The sequence below is a fragment of the Balaenoptera borealis genome, assembly GCF_965194805.1.
Source record: "Balaenoptera borealis genome assembly, chromosome: 11".
Taxonomy (NCBI): domain Eukaryota; kingdom Metazoa; phylum Chordata; class Mammalia; order Artiodactyla; family Balaenopteridae; genus Balaenoptera; species Balaenoptera borealis.
In genome coordinates this window covers 107,021,752-107,040,322 of record NC_138868.1, presented here as the reverse complement: position 1 = coordinate 107,040,322, position 18,571 = coordinate 107,021,752, and the positions used below count along the sequence as shown (strand labels likewise).

The 18,571-nt window shown below is 50.8% G+C and overlaps 1 protein-coding gene across 5 annotated transcripts in view; it reads right to left on the bottom strand.

The window, feature by feature from the left end:
* FLI1 (Fli-1 proto-oncogene, ETS transcription factor) overlaps window positions 1-18,571 on the bottom strand; it is a 122,286-nt gene that overhangs the window by 27,850 nt on the left and 75,865 nt on the right. For all 5 annotated transcript variants that reach the window (XM_082342375.1, XM_082342376.1, XM_082342378.1 and 2 more), the window contains 3 exons: window positions 14,252-14,406; window positions 9,756-9,959; window positions 1,590-1,655 (listed from right to left, as the gene is read on the bottom strand). In XM_082342375.1, coding sequence (XP_082198501.1) covers window positions 1,590-1,655; window positions 9,756-9,959; window positions 14,252-14,406 — 425 coding nt within the window. The remainder of the gene's footprint in view (window positions 1-1,589; window positions 1,656-9,755; window positions 9,960-14,251; window positions 14,407-18,571) is intronic.

The following is an 18,571-nucleotide window of genomic DNA, read 5'->3' as shown; positions in this document are numbered from 1 at the left end:
TCAGGGATCTCCTGCCTGCCTTCCTCCCTTCTTTCCTTTCCTTCTTCCTTCTCTCCCTCCTTCCTTCCAAGACATGGATCCCTATCTGCAGATGAAACGAAGTTCAGTAAGTGAACCAGATCAGAGCAGAGGGGCCCTGGACGAAAGCAGACCCTCACCTGCAGCAGCCAAGAGCTCGACAGTCGGGGGTGACTCTTACTGGTTTAGTTTGGCCCTTTTATTTGACAGGAAACTGAGGTTCAGGGCATGAAGTGATTTCCCCAAAGTAAACCAGAGGTGCTCCGACCTCAATCTAATATGTTTGACACTGTAATACATTTTGTCTCTTATGGACGTTTGCAACATGATGGTAAATGGGTCACCTAATAAAATGTGGCTTGGACCGTATGATGACTCACTATGACTTCAGATTTTTTATGGCAAAAGCCAATAACTCTGACTTCGAAAGAAAACAGTAGCAGGGACTGGCCCAGGGTGGGGTAGGAGGTGAAGAAAGTCACAGAAAACCAGGAAAGTTTACAAACATATTCATTATGTTGAATTTTTCCTCCACAGACTTGTCTGGTCGTTATCTGATTATAAATTGTTAACAGGAAACAGGAAGTCTAATGTGATCGAAGGTGTGAACTTGGTCAAGACACCCAGGCTCACTGGGTCTCTGTTTCCTCCATAACCCAAGACAGTTTTGAACCAAATGTCTCTAAGATTCTTCCCTTAGAAGAGCTTTATGTTTCTCTGAAATATTATGCTGTGCTAACTCCATGCAACCAATACTAAAAACTTCTGCCTTCATTCATTCTATGCAGCAGGTGTGCCTTAAAGAAAAAGGACTGAAGGAGAGAGAGCCAAGGAAGAGAGTGCCCTTCATACTCCTACTCACCCTTCAAGACCCCACTCAAAATGCCCCTCCTCCATGGAATTTTTCTTCTGCCTCAGGCAGAATTTTTTCACTCACATTTTTTCTCCCTTAAACCAGGTACCATGAATTATTCACTTGTTTAAATGCCTGGAATCTAACAGTGTCTGGAGCAGGAAATCTCCACAACGTTGTTTCATGAATAAAGATGCTGAGAAATGTATTGTAATGTTTGCTAAAACCCTCACTGGCGAAAACCATTTGCTGAGACCATTTTCTTTCTCTTTCAACCAAAGCAAAGCAACTAGACCAAATCTCCAAATCACCACTTTAAAAATGAATTGGTATCGCTTAAATTTCTTACCAACAACCCCCTGAAAATATGACATTGCAAGAATCCTTGAAATTTCATTTCATTTCCTTCAACAAAGAAAGCCCCCGCCTTTTGGCTTTGAAAGTGAGCAGCATCTGTTTCCTTCCAAGAGCAACACGCTTTCGTTCATGGAGTAACAACCTCAAGTCACATCTTTATGGAATTATCACAAGATATTTCACAACCTTGTCAAGTTTTTGCAACGAGCAGCATAAGGGGGATCAGCTTAGGCTTCTAGAAAAGCTGAGTGGACAAGAGAGTTGGGACACACACCTGAGGTTCCCCCACCGCAGTCTTACCATCGTGGACTGTGCCGGGCTGGCAATGAGGACAATTCTACATGTGGGAGAACAGACTTACCTTCTTTGACATTCAGTCGTGAGGACGGGTCCGTGTGGGAGGTTGTGTTATAGGCCAACAGTGAACCTGAAAGGCGAAGCAAAAGCATCAGGTTATAACCAAGACACTCTTCCGAGATCAAGACGAGGAGATGGGATGAGAAGTGAGTGGGGAGGGCAGGAGACAGGGAGAAGGATGGAAGGACAGATGACTGACTCCTTGAGAGAAAGAAGCAGTTAATGTCACCCATGTGGGGGGCCAATCACGCAGGACCGTAATAGCTTCCTGGAGTTAGGGTCCGAGGAAGGTAGGACAGAAAGCTTGTGGGCGGGACACACACAAGCCCTCCCAGCAGCCACATTTAAGGTTCTAGAGTTCTTGGGGTCCACACTATGTCACAGCAGGAACACAGGGCTGGGAACCATGTCCTGGTCCTTCGACAGACTTCCCGTGTGACCGTTAATGAGGGACTTTACGTGTCTGGATCTTGATTTCTTCACCTTGAACTACAAGAGGGGGTGGCAAACTTTTTATACAGACCAGATAGTAATTATTTTAGTCTCCGCGGGCTGAATAGGGCCTCTGTTGCACATTCCTCTTTGTTTTTGTTTTGTCTTGTCCACGGGCCAGCGCTGGCCAGATTGGACTGCAGCTTGTATTGCCACGCCCTGGAGGAGAAGCCCGGCCACTTTCTTCCCATTGTGATGTCCTTTGGGTTTACAGGTGGGCAAGGTGCTTGGAGCCTCACGCTTGGTGAAGGGGGTGCTAGGAGCTGGGAAAGGGGTGGGGCTGGCAGTGCTCCCCAGAGTAACTTTTGTCTCCCTTTACGCATAGCTAAGAGAATACAACTCAACGTGAGGCATAAGCCACTGAATCTTCTGTCATCACAGGGTGCTGATATACAATCTTTCAGAATTAAATGCTCATGCAGAACTACTTTTAGCAAGCACTAAAAGTAGTTCTAGTCTGGGCATTTTCTAGTAGATTTAGTCTGGGCATTTTCGAGGTTTTTTCTTTTCTTTTTTTTTATTGTTGTTGCATGTAAAAAAATTCTCCCTTCTTTCCTACAACTAGACTTGTGCCTTTGTTTCCAGCAAATCCAAGAGCTTTATTTTGGAAAAACGTAGGCATTTTTGTCATCCTCCTTGAGGCTCTCCCGTGGAAACTCTGAAGTGCGATCAAGAGGGCTGGGATCTGCTTTTACAAGCTTGACATGGGTGTTGGAAGCTAAAAAATCTTTCTAAACCATCCTTTGCCTGCTCCCTGGGACCAAGCGGATGGACTCGGGTGCCAGGGCTTGGAACAGGGAATGGGCTGTCAGACACTCCTATTTTTAGTCTCAAGTCCCGGAAGGGACACGGGAGTGGAGCGGCCGCCTCACCCAGCTGTGGGCGTTTGGTTGTGTGTGTGCCTCAGAGAAGCTGTGTGCCCTTCCGGGCCAGACGACGAAGAGAGAATTTTGGAAGAGTCATCCAACTGCCTAGAACCTCTGACTTTGGGCTTGAGCAACTATTCCTTTTAGCTCTGCAACAGTTCCAGACAAAAAAAAGCAGAGGGGTGGTGATGGTACTGAGAGAGCTCTATGCCAAAGCGTGGCTGTGTGGAGACACCTTTAGAAAGGAGGCAGTCACGTGCCTGGAATAGCCGAGAACCAGATGCGTTTGGTTCTTCCATTCTCAAAAATATCAAGGACAAAGTGATTTTTTGCACTTCGTTTAATATAAATTTTTATGCACATGAGAGTTCAGAATTAGACCTGCTTCTTACCACTTACTAGCTTGGTGACCTCCATCAATTTACCCAAGCTCTCTAAGCCATAGGGTCCTCCTACATAAAACAGGCTAATAATAACACCTACCCGATAAGGTTCTTATGAGGAGTCAATAAAATAATACACACAACTGCTCGGAACAGACCTTGGCTCAGAATGAATGTTCAATACACACTAGGTATTATCACGACTATTTTTATATCTTTTCTCCCACAGACACCACGATGACACACAATAAACTCTTTATAAAAGAGCTTGCTGGGCATTTGCCTTGTTCTCTGGAATTACAGTTATGAATGGGTTCTGCTGCAATAAGAAATAATCCTCCATGACTGGAAGGAGGTTAAGAAATGGAAACAAGCGTTCCAAGGGAAGAGAAAACAGTCTCTGGAGTAAGACCAAGAATGTCTGCCTCTCTGTCCCTGCCATTCTCGGCCTCAGGCGGAAACCTCACGGCTGGAGCAAATAAAGAAAAATGATGGTCTCGGAGGACCGAACTGCCTGAGTCATTAGTGCAGATGTAGCTGAGAGCACGAAGCTTAGATAAACCGCACTTATTAAATTTCCCCCTCGGTGAAAGTTCTTCCTTGGGCACACGTGGATTCCAGAGGAAACTCCCAGAAAGCCAAGAGGAAGGGTCGTTTGACCTCTGCAAAGCTTGCATGAAATACACATTTCATGGTAACCTAGGAGAAGGGTTTTGCCCTGAAGACTGTTCTTGGTTCAAGTTTCACTCCTAGAAGGAGAGGCTGCCTTCCCCGTGGAGGGGCTGATTTGGGGTGTCTGACCTCCTTCCCAAGGGACCAACTTTCCCTTCTCTCCTCCCATTTTTTACTTAACCAGTTCCTCAGGCTACAGAAAGTGGCAAGGCACACTCTTTCCTTAAAGGACTTCGTTCAGATGCAAGAAGGTCCTCCCTGGAGCCGGGCCCCTCACTCTGTGGCTTTGGATATCTCTCTCTCCTTCTCTGAGGCACTTTCTGCGTGGGGCGAACACCACCTTGTCAGAGGAGACAGGCTGTGACGCTAGGAGGGAAGCCAGCACTCTTGGGATGCTTGTCGTCGTGCGCCGGATGCTTTCTGTCTATTCGCTCACTTAATTCTCACACAGACGACGAAATCAACATTCAGAGAAGTCAAGTAATTTGCCCAGGATCACGCAGCCAGAAAGCCCAGGAGGCAGGATGCCCGTTCTGGTCTATCTACAAAATCTGCTCTCAGCCCAGCAGACCCTGCGGCCTCCAGGCTAAATCGAAGAAACAGACAACACTCACCTATGGTGTTGGAATCAAGACAGTGGCTGCCTTTGGGGAGGAAGAGGGGGTGATGGAGGGGGGCACTCGGGGGCTTCTAGTCTCCCCCTTGGACTGGAGGGACTCATATGAGTGAGTGGATTCACTTTGTGATAATTCCTTGACTTGTGCATTTATGATTTTTGCACTTCTCTCTATGTGATACTTTAATTAAAACGTTTGTTGACTTATCTGTTTATGTATTTACATACGCATGCGGGCTTCTATGCGTATCTATGTATTTGGGGCCCCGAAAAGCACGGAGCAGCTGCCGCTGAGAACGGAATAGGCTTCCCAATGTGAAAGCACAAGGACAAAATAATTTCCCATTGTCGCGTCCATTTGTCACTGGTACAGTATTTGGGATCTGAAAGAGGATGGAAATGAACAGAGTGAAGCTTGCAGGTGTGGGTGGGGCCCCCAGCAATCGGGCTTTCTCCAGCTCCACATTCCCACGAGTGGACCTGGTCTTCCTCTGGGGCACCTGCAGACGAGACAACGGCCGTCTGAGCGCCAGAGCCTTTGTCTCCCGCCTTGCAGACACCTCGCCAGCCCCACTGCCAGACTCTTGAAGCCGGGCTTCCTTTTTTCTGCGCTGCCATCAATGGCTCTGGCTGGAGGGTGCAGGTGGGCAGGGAGGAGGAAGGAGGCTCTGTGTTCTGAACAACAGGCCTGGCTGACGACTGAGTCCCGGGAAATCTGGCCTTTTGTTCTCCTTCACCGGTCAGACCCGGCCTGGAAGGGATAATACTTCACTGGCTTAATTGCCCGGACCCATCACCTTTGCCCGAACATCTGAGGCGGCCGGTGGGGACACCACAAAATGCAAAATGTGTTTTCCATTATGTTTAAATTAAAAATGGGAATCAAGATAGATACCTTTGCTGTGGCCTCCCTGTCACCCAATATATTTCATTTCTCTAGTGCTGCCACTATTTCCAAACGCATTTTCTTAGCATTTTTCATGGGTCAGAGGCAGACAGACAGACTGAACACAACTTTCTGTAAAATGAACAAAGGCTCTTTCCTTCTGCCTCTGGCTGCCCCACCCAGGACCTTTTGGGCTCCCAGAAACCCCAAACTCCCCCCAGCGGCCCTGGGTCTGAACTGCCGTTTGGGGACAGCTCCCACTTCCTTTGAGGTCCGTCCCAATCTTGCCTTGTGACACCCAATCTCATTTCCCGCAGCCCGAGACTGTAAATACGGTCTCTGCCTGCACGAGATACTGATGGGGCCGCCCGTCGGGTCCAGAGTATGGGGCGCCGCGCGGAAGAGAGAAGGGCAGAGTTGGCGTGCAGATAGGTTTGGCTTAATCGGCCTCATTCCAGGAGGCCACAGGGAAGTTTTCGGAAAGCATTTATCTCTGGGCACAAATGAAAACAGAAAATGCTGTGGGGAAAGTGGCCTGGCCCCCCACACGGGAGCCCCAGGGGCGTGAGGCTAATTCCACAGCAGGGGAGGGAAAGACCGGGTGGCCCAGGTAAGCGGGCGCTGTCTGTTCGGCCTGGCCTCTGCCCTCAGGGCGTGAGGCTGTGGGCACAGCTGCAGCCCGGGCCATAGGAGGCCTGGGTCTCAGACACCAGGCTGGTCTCCAGGGGCTGGGCACGTCTGAACCAACTTCCGAAGCACTCCAGGCCTCATTTGCTTTGGCTTTAAAATGGGGATTTATAACTAGTTGTCCGTGGCGTCCACAAGGGGGCATCCTGTCTGTCCCGTAAAGCGAATGACACCTGGGCAGAGGCAGCCTGAGCCCGGGTGTCCCCAGGAGACTCCAGAATGATCCCAAGAACTGTGGGCATCTCCCCAGACCCGGCCCCCGCCGTCCTCCTCCCATTTCAAGTGCGGGTGACATTACAGAGGGGTGGTATAGGGTACAGCCACTCGGTCTGGGCCAGCTGAAAAGCCAGGGGATGGAGAACCGGAGCCTCCAGGCAGGTAAATCCCAGCACGCCAGACGGGGGCTCAGGACACTGCTATTTCTTCTCCACCCTGGAAAATATATTTTTAATTTGAAGTTTGGTTTTTAAAATTTGAAAGTATAGCTCCTGTCCTGACAACCCGAATAAATACTCGAGCACCTTTGGTGAAAGTGTAAATTTGGTGTCAGAGCTTCTTAATCCTACCATGTCCTTTTTTCTACTAAAGTCCAGAAAGCTCGGACGCCTCTGGAGAGGTGCAGCTGCCTTGCAGTCTTCTGACCCGGGGCTAAGTTAGAAGGGCTCCAGTTCTCTCCTATTGACTCTCCTTAGCCCCACTGCACTTCCTCCCTCTGTGCTGAGGAGCTCAGCTCTTTTCCTTCCACCTCTTGCCAAAGTGGAACTGTTTGAACGCCACCCCCTCCCCCACGAAAGGACAGATGACATTGCACGAGGCTTAGCACCCTTCTCCCGGCCTCAACTCAGCTGCCCCAACCTCTCCCCAGAGCCCTGGCCTCCCTGCCTCCACACAAAACATCCGCTGGAAGTAAGTCTGGAAAAACGATACAGTGTTTGAAGGCAAGTCGGTGGGCCTTGCGGGGTTCCCAGCAGTCCTGAGAGCAGACAGCTACCACGCACGTGACCTCCTGCAGGCGTCTCAGTGGACGCCCCCCCCAACCGGGGGTCCCAGAGGCTGCAGCTGAAAGTGGACCCCAATTAACAAGAGGCATGAATCAAAAATTGTTTCCATGATAGCAGATCATTTTGTCTAGGTTCCTCAAAAGGCCTCTAGAGTAGTACAACGCTATGCTGGGGCAAGTTTTTTTGAACCTTAATACAAGTATTTTAATTTTTGCTTTTGCAGGCAGACATGGTTTTGCATCGTTGCGCAGACCCCATTATATTTTGCTGTTTCACTCAACATTGTATCATATCTGTGCTTTGTTCATCTCCACTCAACTCTGGAAATTTGCTCTGCTAATAAGCTCCTTTCTGGAAACTTCATATTACTATTGCTTTGGGGGCATCTTCCTTAATGTCTACAAATACTCTTAGAAAGAACGAAGAGAAGAAATCCACCCTTTTTCATGCCCTGCTACATATACCCACAAACCCAACCCTCTGGCATCCACTTCTTCCCAGCCTGCTTATTCCTTTGCTCTTTCTTATCTGTTCTCCTCCGATAGAAAGCCTCCTCAACAGTTACCCACGACCACCTTATTAAATTCCTTGGCCTTCTGAGCAGAGGTTGGTCTTGCTTCAGGGTCTGTGGCTTGGGTTCTTCTGTGAGAGGAAGTCCCAGCGGGGACTTTAGTTGTTTATGGACCCGCCAGAAAGCAGGGCCTGGGATCACACGGCGTGAATGGGCTCTCCCCACATCAGTCAGAACGTGCTTGAACATTCCCTCAACAAGGGCATCTGGTAGCTGGGCCCTTTAAGTGCTCCCAGCTCGCTGCCCACACTGCTGTCCATCTCTTCTCCCGCAAAGCGATTCCCGGACCTCCCGCCATATGACACCAGGAGGGGCAGAAGGGCAGAATCGGTCAGCGTTTTTGCTTTGCTGGTCTCTCCTTCTCATGCCCAGCTTCTGTGTGCCCACCTCCACCTCCTGCCCTGCCCAGCTAGCATTACTGCGGGACTCTGTGCAAAGATCCTTTCTAAAAAAATTCTATAAACACTTAAAGAAATACAGATTGTTAGAAAATGCTCATTCTCCAAAGCTCAGAAAAACTGGGTGGAAAACTGCCCCCGTTTTTGAAATTGTCATTTCTTGGGCTGACCTCATGTTGCAGCAAGACTCAGACATGAGGTCATTCCTCTGGTGTTAACACACACTGCATCACCCACACAATCCCACTGCTTACCAGACGCCTCGGAGGGGTGACTGGGGAGCCCAGAGGCACCAGTGGAAACTTCCGAAGGCATTTTCAAATTTTTTCATTTTTACACCCAGTGTGTGCTGCCCCTACCCCACAGAGTGCACTGAGGCAGAAGGAGACAGAAGATTTCAGGAACGGTGAGCTGAAGACCCACCCAACAACGGAACACAGATGAAGAACTAACCGACCCAGAGCCCAGGAGACCAGGGAAAGCGGCCCGTGGGCACTGTCCAAGGATCTCAGCTTTAAAGGACCTTTAAAATCATCAACCTCCTTCTTTCCGAAGCTGAACTCCTGCAAGATTCCCAGCAGCCACGGACAGCAAACACTGCACCCTGAGGCTGCCAGTGGATCTTTGGGCAGGACTGACTGTTAGAAAGCCCCCTTGTAGAATGAATCCACAACTGTTTTCCTGTAGCTTCAACTTGCCCATCTTAGGACCATCTTTTCTGGCCACAGAACAGTCCTTCGGTACTTGGGGTCGCCGATATACCACCTGTATTTCTGGTGAAGGGTTAAGGCTGAGGTTATTAGCAGGTTTATCAAAATTCTGTTCCTATGTGTATGTTTCATATCAGATGAAATTCATATCAAATTGATGGGGCTTGGCAACAGAGAAGCCTCATATTGGATAAATCCTTTGGCAACTGTGCACTTTCTTTCATAAACTCTCCCTTTCCAAAGCTCTTTGCCTTCTGACTTGGCCAGGAGAAAGCTTCCAACAGATCCTAACCCACCTGTAGCATCTACTACACTTCCTGCTTAGTTGGGAAGGGTGTGTAGGTAACAGCGGGTAAAGGTGGGTTAGGGGGGTGCCAGAGTGACCCCAAGAATAAGAGGAACTTAACGTGTAAATATTCAAAAATGTAAATCTAGAGTTTACTGTAGGAACTTTAAATCATCGCTCAAGACAATACCAGCCAGGGTGTCCATCTATTTATAGTTTGGGGCAAAGTAGTTTCTGGAAAGTGGTTCTCATGCGAAGAGTGTGACTCGCCTCTGGCAGACCCCATGGGGCTGCAGCTCCCTACTTTTTCTCCATTCCTTGTTTTCCTTCCCTTGTCACGGCAGGACTGGGTCAGGCCCCTCGCAGGGTCTCTGGGAGCCAGTGCGACCTTGGCAACTGGACACCCGGACGGGCTGCTTCTATAGCATCCGCTCAGCATAAACCGACAGCCCGGGACCCTATCTCCTTTCCCTGGGTTGGCTCCGTGGGAACCAGTCTTCATCCTGCGTGGCTGGGCAGAATTCTCTCCCAGCCCTGGGGACTTGGGCTGCAGCCTCTGGGGGTGTTTTGCTGCCCAGAAAGGGAAGGGACCAGGCACTTACTTTCCCTGAGGTAGCTGAGGTGTGACAATAGCACTTCCGTGTTGTAGAGGGAGGTGGCTCGGAGGATATCCTCCTTGTTCAGTTTACACAGTTCCTTGCCGTCCATGTTCTGGAAGAAAGATGTGTCGATCTCCATCAAGCCGTACTCCTTTATCGCCCACTCCAGCCACTGCCTCACGTGCTCCTGCGTCCACAGCGTGGGGTCTGCAGGGGAGATGGGCTGTTAGCAAGGCTGCAGGACGCAGGGCTCCACCCCTCCTCTGTCTTTGCCTCCCTCCCTCCCTCTCTCCCCATCTCCACCTCTCTCCCTCCCTCCCTCCCCATCTCCACCTCTCTCCCTCCCTCCCTCCCCATCTCCACCTCTCTCCCCTCCCTTCCTCTTCCCCTCCCTTCCCCCTCCTCAATCCCCCCTCCCCCCAGTGAGAAAGTGGTTCCCTCCCAGATGGTCCTCCCAGAATGCCCATCCGGCCCCATCACATCTGGCGCTGCCTGAACCACTTAGCGCTCTGGAAAGGTTCTTAGACGCCTCACTACGCATCCGGACAGGACATTCTCTTTAAAGTCTTTGGAGGGCAACCGAAACCTCTGCCTGAGAAATGGTGGCATCAAAATGAAAACAAGCACAGTTTCCAACACTCAGGGACCAATGTCTCCGGAAAGGGCTACCATCTGTGTCTTAAGAACATCAGTGATTTCAGGGAAGAACAGTGATGTCTCCGATGGCTGCAGAAAAGAAGATGTGCGTGGACACTTGGACCACAATTCCACGTGTGCAGTTGGAAAACCCAGTGGTGTTAGTCTTAATAACTTAACCCCAATCTGGGTTTTCTCCCTTTGGAGACAGCTGTGTTGAAATTTCTTTAAAATCATCCTGACAAAGCTTTTAGGATATTTAAATCCCCAAAGATGGGAAATGGGGAATTCCCTGGTGGTCCAGTGGTTAAGAGTCCGCCTTCCAATGCAGGGGTCACGGGTTCGATTCCTGGTCGGGGAACTAAGATCCCACATGCTGCGGGGCAACGAAGCCCTCGTGCAGCAATGAAGACCCAGCGCAGCAAAAAAAAAAAAAAAAAAACCCGATGGGAAATGGTGTTGGAGGGAGAAAACATTTTAGCTCTCAAGTGAACATACATAATGTAAGGACTGAGGTTGTAAGGTCTCCACTTGGGACCCTCAGACTTCTCCCCAGCCAGGTGTGTGTATATGGGGAGCATGTGTACTTTGAGTGCTGGTGATGAGTTCTAGCAGGTTCCACGGTAGGTAGAGCCCTTATATCTTATCACGCATCACCATGTCCTTCCTTGGCCCCCAATTATTAGAGAGTCCAATATGCAGTTAAATATGCTTATCATAGAAGAAAGCTACATGGGTCTTGCCCTTATGGAAGATCATCCACACGAAACACTAGGGCAGGAAAGCACGGAATTAAGCAGCAGATTTTTCTTGTGGCAGTTCAAGAACTCGTGGGCAGAAGGGGTTACTGTGAATTTGGAGTCATGGAAGGCTTCCTGGAGGAGGGGAGATTTGATGGTCCCCAACTTCTACTGGGCCTGTTTTATTGGACTGCTCATTTGGTAGGAATATCTGTGCTACCTCTCAACCACCTCACCCTCTCATTCTAAGGGTCTGTGAAGGCTCTTGGCAAAAATGGGAGCAGGTTTGAATGATTAGGAGGGGTTGTGGGGAAAGAAACAAGGTTCATACCAACCACCCAGAGCCCGGTAACTCGTAACAGTCCAGATTTTGAATGCCTCCTAGGTGCCCGATGCTCCACGTGTGCTATTTTTCACTCGTCAAGAAAAGCCTGCAAAGTGGCTTTTCTCTTCGTTTTGCAGTTGGGAAGTGGAGTCTTGAAAGGTTAAGTCCCCAGCTCAACCTTCAGTCCCAGTCTGAGCTGGAATTCCAGTCAAAATCCTCCCAGGACTGCACTTAGTTGAGGGTCCCCCACCCCAAGCCTCCTCTCCTCTCCCCTCTCACCATCCTGCCTTAGCTCACCCGGGAGGTGCTCTGCCATCACCCCAAAAAGTGGAGCTACTCGGGGCTTCATTGTACAGGTCTGTATCTCTCTCTCTCTGTCTCTCAGATAAATTTCTTGCTTTGTCTTACTCTTTTGCTCTCCAGGAACAATCAGGCACGGACCATTGGTAAATGGAAATAATTTTGCACCATTTCAGAATTCTAAAGAAAAGTGTCCTGGGGGAACTTGGATTACGTAGCATATTATTTTTTTCCATCAGCTTGCCTCTGCCTCTCCTAATTCCTCACTTTGAGTATCCAAGGCCTCAAATACAATTTTATACTGTAGATTTTATTTATTTTATTATTTCCTCCCTTGCTTTGGGCTCTGTCACAATATTATTTCTCTTCCTTTACAGCACAATGAATTATAAATCTTCCACTGTGGAGCATGCTAAACTCTTCCAAATATATTTCCTGGATGATTTAGTCCTAGTTCCTTCCCATCTGAACTTGGAACTGGTGATGAACTAGGGACCTCGTTTATACTTGTCTTAAAATCCCACCATAAATTCAATTGGTTGTTCCACTGATGTTTTATTGCCTTGATTTGTGGACTTGCCCAAATGAGACTTTCTGTTATGTCCAGGAGGCTGACCTGGAGGAAGCCAACATGTGTGAGGGTAATGCTTAAAGATCCAGCCAGAGGTAAAACAATGAAGTGAATCCCTAGGTAGTGAATTCATGACACGAAGTGCTTTGAAAACCCTTTGATAGGAATTTATGCTATTTTCATTATTACTGCTGTGGTTACCTTGGCCTCCTAAGACTGCCATCTTGATACTCCTTTTGAAAGTATTTCAACACCATTTCAGAGTTGAAGGGTCAACCAAACAGTCTGGTCATTTCCACCCCCCCACCCCTTCCCTACCCCCGCCCAAAAGTGACTATGGAAATGAAATGGTGTCAACATTTGGTTCAGAGACAACCTCTGGCCTCCTAACTCTTCTGTCCTCAAGATTTCCTCCCCACGCTGGCCACTGTTTAGAGGAGCAGTGCGGAGGTGGGAGGGTGGGGTTTGATTCCACGTCAGCAAAGGCCTGGAGAGGTTCGGCTCCAATGGGGGGAGTCCAGAAGTTTCCCTCCAGGCCAGCTTTAGCTCAGCTTCATTTCTGCCTTCTTTCTATAATAAAGGAGAAGGCACCGTTTTCTTGCCTCTCACAAATGCACCTGAGCTACACACGCCTAGCTGGCGTTCCCGGGGAGGGGAGATCGGACGTTACAAGATAGAAGTAGCGTCACAGGGATGAGGCCATCTGCACAGCGCCTGGCACCGAGAGGCACTCAGTATATGGAGCTATTCTTCCCCTTCCTCTCTGAGGTCACGCGCTTGTGGAGAAAGGAAATAAACATGCTTTCTGAGCGGTTTTCAAGTCCTGCAGGGCACAGAAAAGTTCCCGCTGGTCCAGCCCTCTCCTGCCTCACCTGTTCCCACACCTCCCGCGCCTGCCACCTTGAGTTTGGCCCAGGATACAAGCATGTGGCTGTGTTCCTAGGAGACGGTGACACACAGCTTCCCAAGGAAAAGAAATACAAAGAGCCTAGGACGGAGCGGCCCGTTACAAAACCACACCTTCTAGACCGAGCCGCAGATTCCTTTGGATTACCTCAAAGAGACATCTAATCCTTGGCTCTCAGACACAACTGCATTTACACTTTTCCAAATGGAAGGGGTTGGCCTTCTTGGTAAACTGATTTTGGTAAGTCATTCACTTTGCTTCAGATTTGGACACTCTGGCTCCTTCTACCTGGCATGGACTCTACACCTGGTGGGTTTTCCCCCCTTTTCAACCAGGCAGCTGAGTTCACCAGCCGAGGCGGAGTGTCCAGCCAATGCACGGAAGGCTTGAACAATGATTTTATTTTCTGTAACCAAAAGCACCAATACCTAGGAAAAATCGCCTATTTTTACCTCATGACATAACTCGCTGCACACATGTTCAGGCTCTCCTTTTGTTAAATATAGTTATTTGTGTTTTGAACCCGGAAGAGCTGGCTGTAATTTTGGAAAGGTAAGACCCTGCAGATGCCAGGAAGTGCGTGCCTGATAGACGGGACAGACCTCTGTAGCTACTCTTCTCCTTAAAGGCAAGGGTGGGCACATCTGGGTGTCCCCAGGCTTCCTTTTGGGTTCCGAAGGCCTTGCCTCTCCTCTCTTTGCAGGCCTCGTCCTGTGGAACAAGGCACCAAGGGTAGACTCTGTGATGTGACCTGTTTGAGGGCAGGGCTTCCAGCATCTGCGCTTCAGGGCTCTGGTGACATTTGGGAAACTGTCTTGGAGGGCAGCCAGGGAAGAAGGTGGGAAGTGCAGCTTTCCCAAGTCAGCATTTCCATAGAGAATAGGGTACCAGGTGTAAGGAAACCAGGGTACCAGGGTACCACGTGAAGGTGTAGGTGCCCACTGGGACCTGCCCACTGGGACGACTAGCCCAGAAGACTGAGGACACGGGTGGCAGCCAGCGAACTGGCTCCCAAGGTACCTGCGGGGACGATGACCCTCCTCTCGTTGGTGGTCATGTTGGGGGGAGGGGGGCCGTTCTTCTCGTCCATGTAGCTGTTGTAGCTCATGGCGTTGGACTCGCCTCCGCCCACTAGCTTGCCGCATTTGCTAACGCTGCAGTCCACCGGAGACTCCCTGGAGCAAGAGAAGACAAAGCCCAGAGGAAGTCATCAGTGTCACCGCCACCGCTGCCACCGGCACATCCGTGGAGCCGCTGCCCAGCCCCATTTGGTGGAATGACGCGGACGAGGGCGCTGCTGACGCTGCCCTATTTCTATCCACGCGGCCACCAGAGTTTTCTCCAAATCCCAGCCCAATCCTATAATTACGGTACTTACACACTTTCTGGCAGCCCCTCGCTGCCCTCAGACTGGAGTCTGGACCTCTGAGTTCGGCGCTGCTGCCCTCCCGCTCTGCCTGCAGCTGACACTTTTAGCCTTGTGGCCAGGCGACCTACGGTCCCGAGGCGCATGCACTAGACCTCGCTCCCAGACAGGCCTTACCCCGCTCCCAGAACACCCTGCTTCTGCCATGGCTCTAGGACTTGTCACATCATGTGATGCTTAGCCTGGCAGGTGCCCTCCCCCTGGCTGGATTGGGAGGTGCCTGATGGTGGTGCCATGACTTTTTTTTTTAAAGTTATTTTTTATTGTGGTAAAAGTCTCATAAAACATACTATTTTACCCATATTCAACTGTACAGTTTAGTGGCACTAAGTACATTCACATGGCTGTGTAACTCTCACCATCATCCATCTCCCGAATTCTTCACCTTCCCAAACTGAAACGCTATCCCCATCAAACACTACCTCCCCATTCCCCTTCCCCGCCCCCCATCCCCCGGCCCCTGGCATCTACCAGTGTACTTTCTGACTTTATGAATTTGACTATTCTAGGCACCCCGTATAAGTGGGTTTTAGACAAATACACCTTTTTAAACCCCCACTATAGTGCCTTACAGAGGGGGTAAGCCATCACTGTTTTTGGAGTGAGTTATTTCTGTGGCATGTATATCATTTTAATGTGTTTCTCACACCATGTTCTATTTGAACTTCCCAATCACCCGCCAGGATAGGCATGGCAAGGGTTAATATCTCCTTTCTACGGTTAAGGAAACCAGAGGAGCACACGGCCAGGTGAGCCCCTGATACTTTGCAGTGTGGGAGCACAGGGTTTCAGCTCAGCGACGAGCATCTGTCTGGTGACTGAGCTGACATCTCACTTGGGGCCACCTGGTGCCCACAGCAGCCTGGCAGAACACTCTGCCTACCCCGAGCCCAGGGCCATGGAACTGCCCCCATCAGGCGTGCCCAGGCAGTGCCATCCGACCCTGCCCTCGCTCCCGCTCAGCCGCTCCAGCAGCGGCAGGACCGAGGGAGATGACTAGAGGCCAAGGAAAGGCTGCAGCCCTGGTTGTCTGGAGCAGGAAGCATCAGTTCTGGCAACCTGGGAGACAGCCAGTCCTCGCAAGAGCTCCAAACCAGGCTTTCAGACCCAGGAGTTCAGATAAGGTTCAGATTACAGCCGGCCAACTCCGGGCCGCAGAACCTCGCAGGGCTTTCCAGAGGCCTGGCCGCTGCCCTCCCTCACTCTGCTGTGGGCAGGAACAGACCATCCCGAGGCCTTAAGGACCAGCGTTGTGCCAGATCGACCCGCCCGTCCTGCGAAGGCCGAAGCCCGGCGGGCAGGAGAGCAGTCACTGAGCCAGGAGAAGGGAGTAACAGCCTGGGGGGGCGGGGACTCGGCAGGGTGGGGGAGGCCAGAGCACATTCAATAAAGAAAATTAAATGAATTTGTTTCTTAATCTGAAAGGAAAAAAATATTGAAGATCACTTATCATAGCTGGGAGATAAATGCCCCACTGAGATATTAGAAGTCAGACGGTAATTTTTTCCTGATGTCTTACAGAGGGGAACATGGGCTGAAAATGAAAATAAGATGTATAACTTACACATGTTAGAATTTAAGGTTTTACTATTCGCCTACTGTTTTTCCAGGCAGAGAACCAAGAACCAGCCGTCAGAGCCCCAGATTGTTAAAGGTTTAATGTCCCCATAGCAGTCTGAGAGGAGGCAGTAGCACATCGGGGCTTTGCACCAGAGTTTGGCCCTTTGGCTTCTGCTGGAGAAGGACTTGGCCTGCGATGAAGCAGTCCCAGAAAGACCCTGGTGCCGCGTCTGAGCTGAGCTCTTGCGGAGCTGGCGGGGTCTCCTTCAGCCTCCTCAAGGCTAACCGCAAGTGGGCGCATGCGCACACAGGCGCATACGCTACCCACGCAGGCACACGCACCCACGCACGCACATGCAGGCATACATACGCACCCATGCACGCATGCACGCACATGCAGGCACACGCACACATGCATGCATGCACACACACGTACACACACCACCACGGCCTGGCAGCCTTTCCCAGCATACTTGAACATGGTGAAACAACCCAAGTGCAGCAGAAGTTTGGAGGATTAAGTTGGCCTTTAACCAAGAGAGCAACGGTTTCATTGGCTGGGAACGCAGTGCAGAGGGTGAGGTTGCCAGAGCACACACTTCCCCTGGCGGGGGCCAGAGAACTTTCTGCGAGGGGGCGGTGTCGGGCGGGGGCGGGCGTGGCGGAAGGGGACTTGCCCTTCGCGGGCTGTGCCCCACTTTGGAAACATCGGGGAGACGAGTTGTGAAAATTCTTTTCCACGTCAGCTGGGCCTCTGGGGATTTCTGTGCCCAAAACGGACCCCTTGCCATGCAGAGGTGAAAAGTCAGACCTCAGAAAGCATCGCAATGAAATGACCCCTTATGCCATAGGTGCCTGGGGCAGGGCCAGTCCCTGGGGCCAGGAGGAGAGAAAAATAAATTTGGAAAGAGGAATTGTTTGGTGAAAGCTGCCTGGTGTGTCACCTGGTAAGGAGCCTGAGCACTGCGGTGAGAGAAGCACCTGCGTGGGGGGCGGGGGGGGGGGTGGGGGGCCGTGGCCAGGCCAGATCCCCGGGGAGGACATCTGAACAGGGTCAGGCCCCGGGTTCTCCTTCTAGGGTGACCACGGGGGCCGGCCAATAATGGGAACCTTCTCGTTTCCTATCACAAAGAAAGCGGCCATATTTCAGGGTCCAACCCCTCCCCCGCCCCGTGTTCGCACCTGCTCCCCAGCGGGGCGAGGTGATCTGCTTGCCCTCTCGCCCGCCTGGCTGCTTCTCCTTCGGGAACAAGGCCCTGTCCTTGGTCCCAGACCCTAAGATCTGCAAAGGGGCGCCCTAAGGGAGAAGCCCTGGCCACCACCCTGGCCCTCCTCCGGCTTCTGGGAGAGAAGGAGGGAAGGAAAGCCACACCCTCACCACCCACCTGCCGCGCTCCCCTCCGCGCTGGGGCTCTCGGCTCTGCGACTCTGCAGACAGCACAAGCCTGACTCGGGGCCTCCCCAGCTACTGCGAGGCGGGGGGCGGGGGGGGGTTAGTGGGGTACAGGTGAAGCACAGCATAAAGGCTGCTCTTTAGTGAGGCAGCTGGCGCCCGTGAAGAGGCCCGATGAAAACAAGGGGGGGCACGCATGGAGGGGGAGAGGTTTCGCCATTCAGCTTGCCCATACTGCTGCTGATTTGTATTGAGACCTGTACTTACAGCTAGCATGGGGTCAGGGCCCACAGGCAGCTGACAGCACCGGGACAGGTGACAGGAGGGCCTGGGGCTGCCACGGTAGAGCGGGGGGAGGTGATGGCTCTGAGAGGGTAGCTCAGAGCATCTCCCGCTCAGAAAAGCCACGCAGCGGAGGCCACAGCAAAGGCGTTGTGGACCCTGCAATCTTGTCCTTTATTTTCACCACTGGACATAGGCTCTTTACTCCTCTGGTTTTATCTGTGTGTGTTCAGGGAGCATTGCTTTAAAAAGGCTACTACTGGTTTCCAGAAGTGCCTTGCAAACTGTCAAGTGATTTAAAACAAGATGAGAAATCTTGAGTGTTTGGATGGAAGGAGATTTCAAAGACTTTGCCCAAAGATAACCCCTTCAGACTATGCAAACATCTTCTCTACCTTCCCTTTCAACTCAGAGCAACTTAACTCAGGGTATGTCATCCAGACTCAAACAGATCTGCAGCCCAGGCTTACTGTCAATGGATACGCAATATCCACACAGCTAATGTGAGGTCCCAAGGTCTACTGGAGCCCTGTGGTTGCATTAGGACTATCAGGTGTGTCTTCCACATCATGTGTGTCTTCCACATCCTGTGTGTCTTCCACAACATGTGTACCTACACTGTATGGAAATTAAACAAATCTGTGCTGTCTTTAGGATTTCCGTAGGAACCATGCAGAGA